The sequence below is a fragment of the Emys orbicularis genome, chromosome 10 (genome assembly GCF_028017835.1).
Source record: "Emys orbicularis isolate rEmyOrb1 chromosome 10, rEmyOrb1.hap1, whole genome shotgun sequence".
Classification (NCBI taxonomy): Eukaryota; Metazoa; Chordata; order Testudines; family Emydidae; genus Emys; species Emys orbicularis.
The window spans coordinates 16,331,386-16,347,101 of NC_088692.1; the positions used below are offsets into that span (position 1 = coordinate 16,331,386).

Genomic DNA, 15,716 nt, shown 5'->3' on the forward strand with positions numbered 1-15,716 from the left:
CAAGCCAGAGAAGCAAACGGAAGGTCCGGGGCAGAGCCGTAAACATGCCGCTTCTACGCGGAGCTGCATGCCATTCTAGGGGGTGCAGCCACCACTACCCCAACCGTGTGCTATGACTCCCTCACTGGAGAAACACACAGGGAAGCGGGTTCGGGGTACGAGGAAGATGAGGATGGAGATAATGTAGATAGCTCACAGCAGCAAGGAAGCGGAGAAACCGGTTTCCCCAACAGCCAGGATATGTTTATCACCCTGGACCTGGAACCAGTAACCCCCGAACTCACCCAAGGCATGCTCCCAGACCCTGAGGGCACACAGGGGACCTCTGGTGAGTGTACCTTTGTAAATATTACACATGGTTTAAAAGCAAGCGTGTTTAATGATTAATGATTAATTTGCCCTGGCAATCGCGGCCAGTACAGCTACTGGAAAAGTCTGTTAACGTGTATGGGGATGGAGCGGAAATCCTCCAGGGACATCTCCAGAAAACTCTCCTTCAGGTACTCCCAAAGCCTTTGCAAAAGGTTTCTGGGGAGGGCTGCCTTATCCCGTCCGCCATGGTAGGACACTTTACCACGCCAGGCCAGTAGCACGTAGTCTGGAATCATTGCATAACAAAGCATGGCAGCGTATGGTCCCGGTGTTTGCTGGCATGCAGACAACATCCATTCCTTATCGCTCTTTGTTATCCTCAGGAGAGTGATATCATTCACGGTCACCTGGTTGAAATGGGGCGATTTTATTAAGGGGACTTTCAGAGGTGCCCCTTCCTGCTCTGCTGAACAGAAATATTCCCCGCTGTTAGCCACGCGGTGGGGGGGAGGGGTGAAGTGATCATCCCAGAGAATTGGGTGTGGTGGGGGAGTGGAGTTAGTTGGGTTTGTGCTGCATGTTAACCCGGAAACCGCAGCCCCTCCTTTTACATGGCAAACCCATTTTAAATGGCCAACCCAACGGGTGCTTGGTATGGGAAATGAAAGCGCTACTGTTTGAAACCATTCCCACATGTTAAGAAGGTTAAAAAAGCCAAAAGACTGTGTCTTACCATGGCTGCCTGCAAGCCGAAATCTGTTGCCTGGCACTGCGTGAGTGATCTCTCACACCAAACCGGCAGGCCCTCAATATAAGAGGAAAAATGCGACCTTGTAACGAAAGCACATGTGCTGTGTAATGTGAACAGCAAAATTTAACGTAAAAGAGTGTACCCATTGTTCTCTAAAATGTGTCTTTTTTAACCACCTCTCCCTTCTCCTCCACCAGCTGCAAATGTTTCTCCTTCACAGAGGCTAGTGAAGATTAGAAGGAGAAAACGGAGGACGTGGGATGATATGTTCATGGAGCTCCAGATGTCCTCCCACGCTGACAGAGCACAGCAGAATGCGTGGAGGCAGTCAATGTCAGACTGCAGAAAAGCACAATATGAATGAGAGGAGAGGTGGCGGGCTGAATCGCGGGATGAACAGAGCGAGTGGCGGGCTGAAGATGATAGGTGGTGTCAGCTTGCAGACAGAAGGCAAGAGTCGATGCTACGGCTGCTGGAGCATCAAACTGATATGCTCCAGCGTATGGTTGAGCTGCAGGAAAGGCAGCAGGAGCAGAGACCGCCGCTACAGCCCCTGTGTAACCAACAGCCCTCCTCCCCAAGTTCCATAGCCTCCTCACCCAGATGCCCAAGAACACGGTGGGGGGGCCTCCGGCCACCCAGTCACTCCACCCCAGATGATTGCCCGAGCATCAGAAGGCTGGCCTTCAATAAGAGTTAAAGTTTTAAACTGCAGTGTGTCCTTTTCCTTCCCTCCTCCCGCACCCATCCCGGGCAACCTTAGCAATTATCCCCCTAGTTGTGTGATGAATTAATAAAGAATGCATGAATGTGAAGTAACAATGACTTTATTGCCTCTGCAAGCGGTGCTTGAAGGGGGAAGGGGAGGGTGGGGTGGTTGGTTTACAGGGAAGTAGAATGAACCGGGTGGGGGGGGGGCGGAGGGTTCATCAAGGAGAAACAAACAGAAGTTTCACACCGTAGCCTGGCCAGTCACAAAACTCGTTTTCAAAGCTTCTCTGATGCGCACCGCGCCCTGCTGTGCTCCTCTAACTGCCCTGGTGTCTGGCTGCGCGTAATCAGCGGCCAGGCAATTTGCCTCAACCTCCCACCCCACCATAAATGTCTCCCCCTTACTCTCACAGATATTGTGGAGCACACAGCAAGCAGCAATAACAATGGGGATATTCTTTTCGCTGAGGTCTGAGCGAGTCAGTAAGCTGCGCCAGCGCGCTTTTAAACGTCCAAAAGCACATTCCACCACCATTCGGCACTTGCTCAGCCTGTAGTTGAACAGGTCCTGACTCCTGTCCAGGCTGCCTGTGTACGGCTTCATGAGCCATGGCATTAAGGGGTAGGCTGGGTCCCCAAGGATCACGATAGGCATTTCAACATCCCCAACGGTTACTTTCTGGTCCGGGAAGAAAGTCCCTTCCTCCAGCTTTTGAAACAGAGCAGAGTGCCTGAAGACGCGAGCATCATGTACCTTTCCCGGCCATCCCACGTTGATGTTGGTGAAACGTCCCTTGTGATCCACCAGGGCTTGCAGCAGCATTGAAAAGTACCCCTTGCGGTTTATGTACTCGGTGGCTTGGTGCTCCAGTGCCAAGATAGGGATATGGGTTCCGTCTATGGCCCCACCACAGTTTGGGAATCCCATTGCAGCAAAGCCATCCACTATAGCCTGCACGTTTCCCAGAGTCACTACCCTTGATATCACCAGGTCTTTCATTGCCCTGGCAACTTGGATCACAGCAGCCCCCACAGTAGATTTGCCCACTCTAAATTGATTCCCGACTGACCGGTAGCTGTCTGGCGTTGCAAGCTTCCACAGGGCTATCGCCACTCGCTTCTCAACTGTGAGGGCTGCTCTCATCCTGGTATTCTGGTGCTTCAGGGCAGGGGAAAGCAAGTCACAAAGTTCCATGAAAGTGCCCTTATGCATGCGAAAGTTTCGCAGCCACTGGGAATCGTCCCACACCTGCAGCACGATGCGGTCCCACCAGTCTGTGCTTGTTTCCCGGGCCCAGAATCGGCGTTCCACGGCATGAACCTGCCCCAGTAACACCATGATTTCCACATTGCTGGGGCCTGTGCCTTGTGAGAGGTCTATGTCCATGTCCATTTCCTCATCACTCTCGTCGCCGCGCTGCAATCGCCTCCTCGGCTGGTCCTGGTTTTGCTTTGGCATGTCCTGGCTCTGCATATACTCCAGGACAATGCGCGTGGTGTTCATAGTGCTCATAATTGCCGCGGTGATCTGAGCGGGCTCCATGATCCCAGTGCTAGCTATGGCGTCTGGTCTGAAAAAAGGCGCGAAACTAGTATCTGACGGACCAGGGGAAGGAGGGAGGGAGGGAGGGGTGAGTGACGACATGGCGTACAGGTACAGGGAATTAAAATCAACAAAGGTGGCTGTGCATCAGGGAGAAACACAAACAACTGTCACACAGAATGGCCCCCCCAAAGATTGAACTCAAAACCCTGGGTTTAGCAGGCCGTTGATTTCACGGAGGGAGTGGGAAGCAAATGAATACAGAACAAATCTATTTTTTACATCTTAAGCTGGCAGACGACGGTGCAGCATGACTGATAGCCCTCGGCATCTTCTGGGTGCTTGGCAGAAAATACTGGGCGCTTGGCAGAAAATAGCATACTACGACTGATAGCCATCATCGTCAAGACAGTTCAATAGGACTGACATGTCTGCCCAGGTGCCCATGATTGACAGCCACTGCAGTACGACGACGATGGATACCAGTCGTAATATACCATCTTCTACCAAAAGGCAAGGGGCTGCTGCTGTGTAGCAATGCAGCCGCACGTCTGCCAGCCCCACGTCTGCCAGCACCCAGATCGCCCTCGGCCTCTTCTGGGTGCTTAGCAGAAAATACTGGGCGCTTGGCAGAAAATGGCATACTACGACTGATAGCCATCATCGTCATTGTGAAGGCAGCAGAATATGACTGGGGGGATGGGGGACTGGGGGACATACGGAGTTCCAGCCACTGCTGTACGATGACGACGGTTACCAGTCGTAATACACCATCTACTGCCAAAAGGCAAAAGGCAAGGGGCTGGTGCAATGCAGCCCTACGGCTGCCAGCACCCAGATCGCCGATGAAGGCTACCAGTCATGCTGCACCATCTACCGCCAAAAGGCAGTTAGCTGCTGCTGCTGTGTAGCAATGCAGTACCACGTCTGCCGGCACCCAGATGACATATGGTGACGGTGAGCTGAGCTGAGCGGGCTCCATGCTTGCCGTGGTATGTTGTCTGCACAGGTAACCCAGGTAAAAAGGCGCGAATCTATTGTCTGCCGTTGCTCTGACGGAGGGGGAGGGGCCTGACGACATGTACCCAGAACCCCCCGCGACACTGTTTTGCATCATTCAGGCATTGGGATCTCAACCCAGAATTCCAATGGGCGGCGGAGACTGCGGGAACTGTGGGATAGCTACCCATAGTGCAATGCTCCGGAAGTCGACGCTAGCCTCGGTACTGTGGACGCGGTCCGCCGACTAGAGCACTTAGAGCATTTTATGTAGGGACACACACAATCGGCTGTATACAACCAATTTCTATAAAATCGGCTTCTATAAATTCGACCTAATTTTGTAGTGTAGACATTCCCTTAGTCATCTCTTTTCCAAGCTGAAAAGTCACAATCTTATTCATCTCGCCTCATATGGAAGCTGTTCCATACCCCTAATCATTTTTGTTGCCCTTTTGCAAACCTTTTCCAATTCCAATATATCTTTTTTCAGATGGGGTGACCACATCTTCACTCAGTATTCAAGATGTTGGCGTACCATGGATTTCTATAGAGGCAATATGATATTTTCTGTCTTATTATCTATGCCTTTCTTAATGATTCCCAACATTCTGTTAGCTTTTTGACTGCTGCTGTACATTGAGTGGATATTTTCAGAGAACTATCCACAATGATCTTGTCAACTCGAGGAAAACACATATATACATGTCAGTTAGATATGACATCAGGAGAAGTAATAAATCCCAGTATAGTGTTAATGGCTGAAGTGAATTAATATTAATTGAAAAGTACCTGCTATTGGAGTTCCATTAGCTGCTAGTACCATTTGGTCAGCAATTGATTTGGTCTTGGAATAATGGTCAATATGCTAAAAAAATAAAATAAGAGCAAATATTATGGTTTTGTTTAATTACATCAATATACTATGTAAATGACACATATAAACTTCTGTCAAACTGGTTTCTTGTCATCAGCTCTGTAACAGCTTCTCAAAATTAAGAAGTTGTGGGGGTACTAATTTAGGTTAAAATGCCTAAATTATTGTTTTATAAGTGAAGCAGACAGGTTTGCCTGTACGAATCTGGATATCCAGTTAACTGTAGTCCATTTGAAGAAATATTTTAAATCTTATAACAATGTAAAATATTGTTATAATAGTGTTACTCAGATTTTAATTGCTTAATATTTTTAAATTTGAATGTGTTTCTGTAGTAGTAGAAAAACCACTCAAAATATTTATGATTTTTTATTGTACGAGTTAATGATTAGATGAGAATTCTTGTGTTTGCTTTTCTTGTAGTGTGAGCTTAGTGTTTACTCCCCCCCCCAAGTTATTCAGAATAACATTATTAAAAACTATTTTGTCTGCCCATCTATAGTGTATGAATCATAGTGGTAGCTAGGCACTGCATTATATCAAGAGAAGTATTTTAATGGAAAGAGAAGATAGGAAAAATAAAAATTTACATGAACTGACAATGTTTGCTTTCTTATTAAAAACAACGATCCCATAATAAAAAGTGCAGTTTTTCCATTTCAGCATTGATTTTGAAAATAGATAATAATATTTGACCAGAGAGAAAACAGATAACAGGTATATAAATAAAAATAATTAATATAAAGACTCAGATAGACCCTAATCCATACAAGGGGACCTTTATATCCTTGTTGATCTGTATTAACTACAATGGGACTCTGCATGAGCATAAGGACCCTCATGGATTCCTTTCTACAGTCTGGGCCTTGATGGCAAAGTATATACTAATAGTTACTTAAAATAATTACATTGGTTCTCAAATGGTGTCTATATACAATTTTAAAAAACAGAAGATTTTTCTTTTTTCTTATCCTTTTGTGTCCAATGTTGTTCAGAAATAACAGAGCAAAGCAATAAAATAGAGAAAACATGGAACAAATAGTACAGGCAAAATACCTTTTCTAGTGGAAAATATGGCACAGTTTCCTCATCGCCATCTTCAATGGGATTCCCTCCAAAGACCACGTTCACTGTACTAGTATATATCAATCTGGGGATGTTCTGTTGTTTGCAGACTGCAGTGATATGCAAAGTAAATTATTTCAATAGAAATTGGAATAATAAGAAAATAAATAACCTAGAACATAAGAATGGCCATACTGGGTCAGACCAAAGGTCCATCTAGCCCAGTTTCCTGTCTTCCGATATTGGCCAATGCCAGATGCTTCAGAGGGAATGAACAGAACAGGTAACCTACATGAACAGGAAATAAGCCTTTTCTAAAACAACAGTCACATATATTATAAGAGTAATCTTTCCATTTTAGGATTGTTTGGGAATTTATAATAATATCTTACATTTATATATTGTAACTCTATGCATTTCAAGTGATCCCAAGTTCTTTATAATTTGGCATCACATTCTGACTGAATATCCTGTAATTGAACATTATGGTTTTGTAGAGGGCTAGAACTTTTCTGTTAGGAGAGGGGATTGGGCCCTAGTTAACTACGATAGAAGTAGCACAACTACTCTAATGCCAGCCCACTATATATTCACAAGCTAGTAGGATGATAGCAGGAAGAACTGCTCTTAAAACTATGAAAATAGTTAATTCCTTCCAAATAAATGAATGCTAATTCTTGTGTCAGACTAAACATGCTAATGAAAAGCTACTGCCAGGTTGCAATCAAGGGGTAGAACTGTTCCTCCTTTTTTCTGGCCTTCCTACAAACCTCTGGAGACACAACGTTCTGTAAGTCCTCCATGGCTGGAGAGGGTGTTGAGGAGCAGAGTTTAGGGATCCAGGGGCATGATCTCCATGTTTGAGCAGATATGCCCTTGATTGTGGCCCCAAATACTAACCTCCACTCAGCTCTTGAGAAGAATAATCTGAGGGGAGAGGAACAAGCTGTACAAGGGGTCACAGACAGGCAGAATATGGATACAAACCAATCATGTTTTTGCAGCATAAATGTCATTATATTTTGGAAATAAAGAAGAGAGGTATAGAAGCTGAGCCACAATGTATGCAATTCAGTTTGAAAAGCCATATCTGGAAATGAGAGAATCTGAAAATTGTTTATCATAATTTTCCTGAGATTGTTGGTAAAAGACTAAAATTTAAGAAAAACAAACATGAGTTCGGGTAAGGAGTTTCCAGGTACAAAGTAAAATAAAAGGGAAGCTTTCACTTATGTGGATATCTGTAGTCTTAATAGGGTAAAGTGATAATAAAAGTAATCCTGGCACTCACAGAGCACCTTCTATGTGATAATATAAATGCCTTTTTCATACATTGAATAATTGTTTCAAATCTCACAACACCCATATGAAGGAGAGAGGTATTATTATATCCATTTTACTGATAAGAAGTGGCGAGAGATTAATAGTGTCATCCTGATGTGAGGGGATGCTGGTGGCTTTGTGCAGAGGGTGCAGGAGGTGGGGAATGGCATCTCTGAAATGGTCCCAGCTTTTCCCGAGTGAGGGGGTTTGGGATGATGTAGGATTGGGGCTAGTGATCATGTTTAGTGTTGTGCATGTGTAAGAAATTGCAGAGTAATCATGTTTGTGAGAAAAATAAAATATAAAGTAACTAGAAAGCTGGGAAAGAGCAGTTTGAACTGACACTAAACCTGTACTGATGGGGGAGGAGAGTTAACATGGAAATGAGAGACTAATACATATGTATAAAAAAAGATAACTAAAAGTTATAAATAAGTTTATGTAAAAAGGGAGGTTGAAGCTGTGTTGTCTGGTGCTGGAGGCCACTGTGATGGCACTGTGAGCTTCCTACTTGTGAGTAATTGATCATTACTTGCTGAGGGTTTTGCCTTAATAAAGATTTGTTAGATCCATCTGCTGAGCAAATGAATCTCAGTCCAACAGTACATGGATCCTCTGTTAATTTAATTCTGTGAAAGAGGTTTGTGTGACAACACGGCTAGGGAAACATAGGGTCCAGTGGCCCTTATGGAGCAGCCTACTCTGAAGCTTGGGTGGGATGAATATAGATTCCTCCTGCTTGCCCCTGCACAGTTCTCCAGCACCCAGTGTGGCTGTTTGGCTTTAGTGTCTTGGCCAAGTTTACACAGAATGTCTTGAGACAGAGTCAGATACAGAACCCAGGTGTGCTGTCTTAGTACTGTGTGAAACAAATGACATTTTCCATATAAAATATGTACTAAGAAATAGTTTAACTATGCCAAATAGCTTTTACTAAATGGTATATTAGCTTGCCATACCAATACACAAAGAGACATCTAGATACATACCTTCAATTATGAGTTTTGTCCCACCAACATTTATAGATTCAATCTTTTCTTTTTGTAGCTAGAAAAAAAGAGATTGTACAGTATCTGAATAATCTCACACTTTACATTCAGTCCTAGAGCTGGTCTGTCAATTTTTAAAACAAAAATTGTTTCTGGGAATAATTGGTTTGCATCCTGTTTTGATGTTTTTGAAACAAAAAGCTTTGTTTTTTCTGTTCAAAATGACTTTTCATTTAAAAATGTAACAATGTATCCTAAAACAAGCATACAGAAAGGAGGATTTTAAATATACATGTTACAGTTGGAATTCAATGGTCAGTTCTCTGTATTCAGAGGTATCTATTCAGTGAATTTGTGCTGTACAGTGACAAAATAATTAAACTATAATGTCTAGCAAAGATGATTATGTTGCTGTTTTAATTAAAGTGTTGGGGAGTATTTTATTTTATTCAAGAAGGCTTGGGTTTTTTAACATTATTATTTTAACCCTCAGTTTCTTTCTAAGGATCATACATCAGGGGCAAGTTTTCTTAGCTTTGACAATATTCTACCTACTAATTGTGGACAGTTGCGAATTTAAATACAGCAGCGATTGTAATAATTTAATTCAGGTTTCAGTCTTCCCATCAACTTAGCTGGAGTATATTATTTCTGTTTTTTAATAGGTATATTTATATTTATAAATGTAAGTTCAGAGATTGTGGGGAAGACTTAACTACGGTTATGATATGCACTCAGTGAGATTTGGACATAAATAGTTAAGCCTCACAACAAAATTGTGAGGTAGGTAAGTATCATTATCCCTCTTTTACTGAGGGCAGAACAGATAGGTGAAGTGACTTGCCCAAACTCACACATTGAGTCAGTGGCAATGCTGTGAACCCTACTCTCCTGTCTCCCAGTGCAGTGCTCTAACCCCTAAACAGCACTTCACTGACACTTCCTAGCTGAAAGTCCTTGGTTGCTCCCAGGTTATTTTTGGAGCCTCAGATAGTGAAGTCACTTCCCCATCCCCAGTACAAGAACACTAAAGGAACAAATTCACTATAACTAGAGCTGCAGTTTGTACACAGCAACACACTGAATCAACTTGAGAATTTCATTCTACAACACTTTCGTATAAGCAGGATTTCAGTCTATCTGAGTTTGTGTTCTCTAGTCTTCCCTTTCTGGGAAAGACTGTCAACACCAGAAGGCTATGGCAAGACAACTCTGGTGCCATCTAGAGTCCTTAGCTTTCTTTGATTCCCTTCAATCATTTAGCTTGAATGCCTCTGGGTGGCACTGGTCTTGTAGGTTGATTATCTTGTAGGAAATGGAAAACAATCAGAGGTCCATGCTGATTCTTTTATCTTTGACAATAGCCTTTTATCCTGTTAAACATGAAGTTTTGTTAACTCATTTTAAGACATTAGCTGGGAAGGACAGTAGTGTTCCTGACTGGATTAATTCCTACCTGTCTGGAAGGTTGCAAAGGGAAGTAGTGTACAATTTATGCTACTTATGTGGGGTTCTTCAAAGCTCAGTTTTATTAGTCTTCCTTGTCAGTGTATATAAGAAAGAGTGTGTGTGTGTGTGTGGGATGGGGGGTGGGGGGGGAAATCACAAAGCAGTTTAGTTGCAGTGTTAAAAGTTTGCAGATAACACTGCTCTGTGTCTTGTTTTCATAAGTATTGGACTTGGGGTGGTAACTATGATTTCCCAGTAGCTGCCTGAGACCGGGATATGGAGGAGAATAAGCTGGATACATTCAATCTTGATAAGATGGAACTGATAATAGTGATTTGGTTGAAGGATTTCGAGGTTATCACAGGGGTGATTCCTGCCCCCTTTATTGAGGAGATTTCTTCAATTTTTGTTCAAGATTTGCAATGCAGAGGTTCCCTTGGATTCCTGTTTGCTCCTTGGAACTCAGGCGGCCAGGAGTACCTACTCCCATCTGCACTCAACTAGGTGTTTGTGACCTTTTTTAGGATCTTGATACAGTGATTTACAGTCATCATTTTAGATTGAATTACTACAGTGCACTCTACAATGAGCTGTCCTTGAAGTGAGCTGGTATTAGCAAATGGGACTTATTACATCTGTTATTTAACAGATTCCTGAGCTTCCTAATCACTACACAGTAAACAATTCAAAGCTTTGGTTTAGATCAATACAGTTCCATATTTTTTGTGCCTAGGCTATCTCTCTTCGTGTTATCTGCCATGACAGTTAGGATCAGCTGAGACATGCTTTAAATAGGATGGAGCTTGTGGGAGGTTATTCTTGGGGGAGGTGATTGAAGCTGGAATTTGTAGCCTCAGCAAGTCTGAGAGAATCTGAGTCTTTTGGTGTTTTGGGGACAATACAAGGACCTTCTCTTCATTCAGGCATCTGCCTGATGTGGTAGGTAGACAAGGTATGAATAATGTGGAACAAAAAAGGAGTAAGAAGGAGTGGGAGGTAGATTGTTTATCTGTGGAGATTATTATTTTTCTAGCATGATAGAAGATGATTTATTTGTATCAATATAAGTTTTAGTAACATCAGGTATGTGTCCTGAGATCTACAGAAGGGAGCATTTTATAAGTTTAAAAAATAATTACAATAATCAGTAAATTTACTGTTTAAATGTACATTGATGGAACTATTTTTCTGATATGCAGATGGTGTTGAATATATATAATTATTTGCATTGATATTTGATTCTTACTTGTATTTGGGTAAACTAAAATATAATTTGTTTCTTGATCTTGTACAGCACAGGTGCAGATTGTTGCACAGATAAATGCAAGGTTAAATGTGATGCACAGAACAGGGAGTCCAGAGCCATCCAATCCCAAATAAATGTCAAGTTACTCTGCCTAACAGTAGCAGTAGAACCAAGCTGGGGAGTGTGATGCTAAGCACTTCATTTCCATGCTGAGGATCACATATAAGCCACATCTCTTCAGAAATGCTTGTTCTCTCCCCATCCTGCACTTTTTTAACCTGTGCTCTTGATAGTAAGGAAGAAGATAGGCAGAAGCTTTGACACTATCAATTATTGTGGACAGCTAAGCCTAGTGTCAGGGGGTAGCCGTGTTATCTGTATCTACAAAAACAACAAGGAATCTGGTGGCACCTTAAAGACTAACAGATTTATTTGGGCATAAGCTTTCGTGGGTAAAAACCTCACTTCTTCAGATGCATAGAGTGAAAGTTACAGATGCAGGCATTATATACTGACACATGGAGAGCAGGGAGTTACTTCGCAAGTGGAGAACCAGTGTTGACAGGCAGGGCCGGCTCTGGCTTTTTTGCCGCCCCAGGCAAAAAAGCCTCCGCCGCCCCCCCCCCCCCCCCGGAGCCCGGGGGGGGGGGCGGCGAGCCCCGGCGGGGGCTCCGCTCTCCCGCCGGGGGGAGGGCGGCCGAAGCCCCGGGGCGAGGGTGGCGAGCCCCGGCGGGGGCTCCGCTCTCCCCCCCCCCCGGCGGCCAGAGCGCCGGGGGCAGGGCGGCGAGCCCCGGCGGGGGCTCGGCTCTCCACCCGGCGGCCAGAGCGCCGGGGGCAGGGCGGCGAGAGGGCGGCGAGCCCCGGCTGGGGCTCGGCTCTCCCCCCGGCGGCCGGGGGGAGAGCGCGGGGGGGAGGGCGGCCAGAGCGCCGGGGGGAGGGCGGCGAGCCCGGCTGTGGCCCCGCTCTCCCCGGCGGCCCGAGCGCCGCGCCGCCCCCCTCCAGGTGCCGCCCCAAGCACCAGCTTGGTTGCCTGGTGCCTGGAGCCGGCCCTGTTGACAGGGCCAATTCAATCAGGGTGGATCTAGTCCACTCCCAATAATAGATGAGGAGGTGTCAATTCCAGGAGAGGAAAAGCTGCTTCTGTAATGAGCCAGCCACTCCCAGTCCCTATTCAAGCCCAGATTAATGGTGTTAAATTTGCAAATGAATTTTAGTTCTGCTGTTTCTCTTTGAAGTCTGTTTCTGAAGTTTTTTTGTTCAATAATAGTGACTTTTAAATCTGTAATAGAATGACCAGAGAGATTGAAATGTTCACTCACTGACTTTTGTATGTTACCATTCCTGATGTCCGATTTGTGTCCATTTATTCTTTTGCGGAGGGACTGTCCGGTTTGGCCAATGTACATGGCAGAGGGGCATTGCTGGCACATGATGGCATATATAACATTAGTAGATGTGCAGGTGAATAAGCCTAGTGCTTAACTTACTTGTACCCATGCACAGTCACAGTTCTGTCTTGTGGTAGGGCACAATTAAGTATGTGCTCTGGGCTGTGTACTGTACAAGGATTTGCAGGATCAAGGCCTCAGAGTAGTTTACAGACCACTGGTTTTTAGCACAGGGTAGGGAAAGGTGTGGAATTGATTATTATAAGAGCAGGCAACTGTAGGAAATTACACTCAAATGTTAACTTTCAATGAAAAACTGAGTAATCAATCTGAGATGAAACATGCAAAGAAGTTTTGAAATCTTACACTTTTGAACAACACTGGGTTAATGCCATTTTAGACAATGGCTTAAATCTCTTCTTATTACCCACAGCTCAAATTTTCACCACTCAAAGTTAGAAAAGTTATATGTCTTAACTATCACTGTAAATAAAACTTTAAGTGATTGATAGAGGCTGGATATGGTCACTAATATGATAATCTATTCATAAATAACTGGCAATTTACAAAAAGACAAACATTTCAAGAAATACTTTTGATAAGTAGCTCTTTAAAACTATGATGTTCAATATATTGTGTTCTTGATCCTGTGAGTTCTTAAAACTGTGCACAACAGGCAGTGAGAGAGGTTGAGTGGAAGCTACAGATGGACATGAGTATGTTTAAGCATGAGACTTAATCCTCTGCATTGAGCAGACGTTAATATAAGCATCTTGCACACAGGATAAGAAAAGAGGTGTGTTGTGGGTGGTGAATTGGTGTACCTGAGAAGAAGATGGACTTAAGTAAAAAGCCTGGTTATTGGGAGACCCGAGTGCTGGGATAGGAATTTGCTCTTTTTCATCGGAGTGCTTAGAAATCTGAAATATAGTGCTATGATAACCACAGATCTCACATGCTAATTTAATGTTGATTCTATAAGGATTCAGATAGAAAGACACGAGATAATTGTACTCACTTGCTGTAGTCCTGACATTCCATATGCAGCTGCATGAAACACACAGTCAGCCCCTTCACAAATTGCAAATAGGGCATCATAATCCCTCACATCAGCCTGCAATATGTATGGAAAGATATTTTGAATCTGATCACAAAACTACAGTTTAGAGTTTACCATGAAGCTGTTATTACCCATAAAATGCATGCATGAAATTGTGCATACACTTGTGATAAATAAAGGGTGAGGGATAGCTCCCTTTGATGGACACCCAGCCAGCCAGTTAGTTGTAAAATCCCCCTTGGTAGCTGACAAAAGCATTAGGTGTAAGCACAGAGGAGATCCACAAGCCAAAATAAAAAATAAACCTGATAGCGTCTAACTAAACATTCCCTATCCAAATTATTTCTTCTAGGTATGGAAGATATTTTTTCATACCTGGTTCAAACCTTACACAGCATTCCTGCTGCAGTGCTTATAGCATTGCTGCTCTGTGTCCCCAGCCCAGAGAACAACAGACAAAGGGAAAGTTTCTTTTCCCATTTTAAAAAGTTCTAGCCTTCCCATTGTGTCTTTTGGTCAGGTGCCCACTTTTTTCTTTACCTGGGGGACTTTTTAACCCTTTACAGGTAAAGCAAGTAAAGAACAGCTATCAAGAGGTATTTTACAGCTAACTGGCTGGCTGGGTGTCCATCAAAGGGAGCTACCCCCACCCCCCTTTATTTATCACACTTGTGGAAGCCAGGGGCTGAAAATCAGGCCCATTTTAATACTTTGTAATTATATTATAACAACTTTCTTCCAAGGAGAGCAATACACTTCACAAAAATTAATTCCTTTAGCTTTAGAACACCCCTGTGAAATAGGGAAATATCATACAAATTTTACAGATGGTTAAATCAAGGCACAGATAGGTGAAGTGACTTGCTCAAAGTCACAAGGAGAATTATTTGTAGAGTCAGGAATAGAACCCTGTTCTAGGCACCAGACTTCATTGCTTTCTCACTGTAAGTACAGTAGTTCACATGGTTTTTACAGTCTATTGTTTAAAGTGCTGTGGAAGTTGTGGAGGAGTCTTACTTTTAAAAAGGTATTTGACATTATTTATGATTGAGTGTTCTGGGTTTTGAAAACTGTCCTGCTGAGACACTACGTAAAAATCAAACAAATTAACTTAATTTGATTGTTGTGAACATGTATTTTTATCATACCTGGATAAACACTACTCCATTAGGAATTTCCCAAATGGGCTCGTGTATATCTAACAGAACAACTGAGGCTCCTGATTTGGCAAGAGCACACCCCAAATTATATCCAAAGTATCCTCCACCTCCTGTCACTACTGTGTTCATGCTTCTTTTACTCAGTGCTCCAGCATTTCGGTTCAGATTACAGTCAGATGTTTGGCTCCAGGGGGGCACTACCCCATTAGCTATATGTTTTGGGTCATGTCTACAACATGCGATACGATTTTCTATCACCAGACACACACAACATGTTTTTCCCCATGTTGAAAATTGCTCCATGGTGCTCTGGGATGCAGATAATTCCACTAAGTTTCATGTTAAAAAGCTCCATTCAGGGCTGCAATGTTTTTCTTTATCTTAACCTGTTTAGACGATATAAAGATAAATAATATTAACCAGTCTTTCCAAGTCAAAGGGTAATCAATATAAAAGCTTATTTATGTTAAATTTGTATAGCTTTCGTCTGTTTACTTTGCTTTTACCATATTTGTAACATTATACAGATGTAAAAATGGTGATATTTGGGAAACCTGACATACTGTCACCTACTGCTTGACAATTAAAACTTTTCCATGTGTGCTTTCTAAATTAAAAAAGTATCATGAAAAGGCCTCACAGAGTTTGCATATATTTGACCAGTTGTTTACAGAGATGGCAGCATACAGAATGAGAGGAAAATATTAATATTTTATGAAGTCAAGGAGCATGAGAAAGTGTCCAAAATTTCTTGTATGGATTGATGTGTTCCACATTCTGGGTCAAAATTAGGAATAATGGTAGATACCAACATTTTCGTCATCTTGAGATAAATGGCTGTTT

At 43.2% G+C, this 15,716-nt stretch overlaps 1 protein-coding gene across 1 annotated transcript in view; it reads right to left on the minus strand.

Moving 5' to 3' along the window:
- SDR42E2 (short chain dehydrogenase/reductase family 42E, member 2) overlaps positions 1–15,213 on the minus strand; it is a 30,772-nt gene extending 15,559 nt beyond the window's left edge. The window contains 6 exon segments of the mRNA XM_065412626.1: positions 5,109–5,184; positions 6,250–6,368; positions 8,571–8,628; positions 13,672–13,767; positions 14,862–15,104; positions 15,106–15,213. Of these exon segments, the coding sequence (XP_065268698.1) occupies positions 5,109–5,184; positions 6,250–6,368; positions 8,571–8,628; positions 13,672–13,767; positions 14,862–15,104; positions 15,106–15,213 (700 nt within the window).
- Between the last annotated feature and the right edge of the window lie 503 nt (positions 15,214–15,716).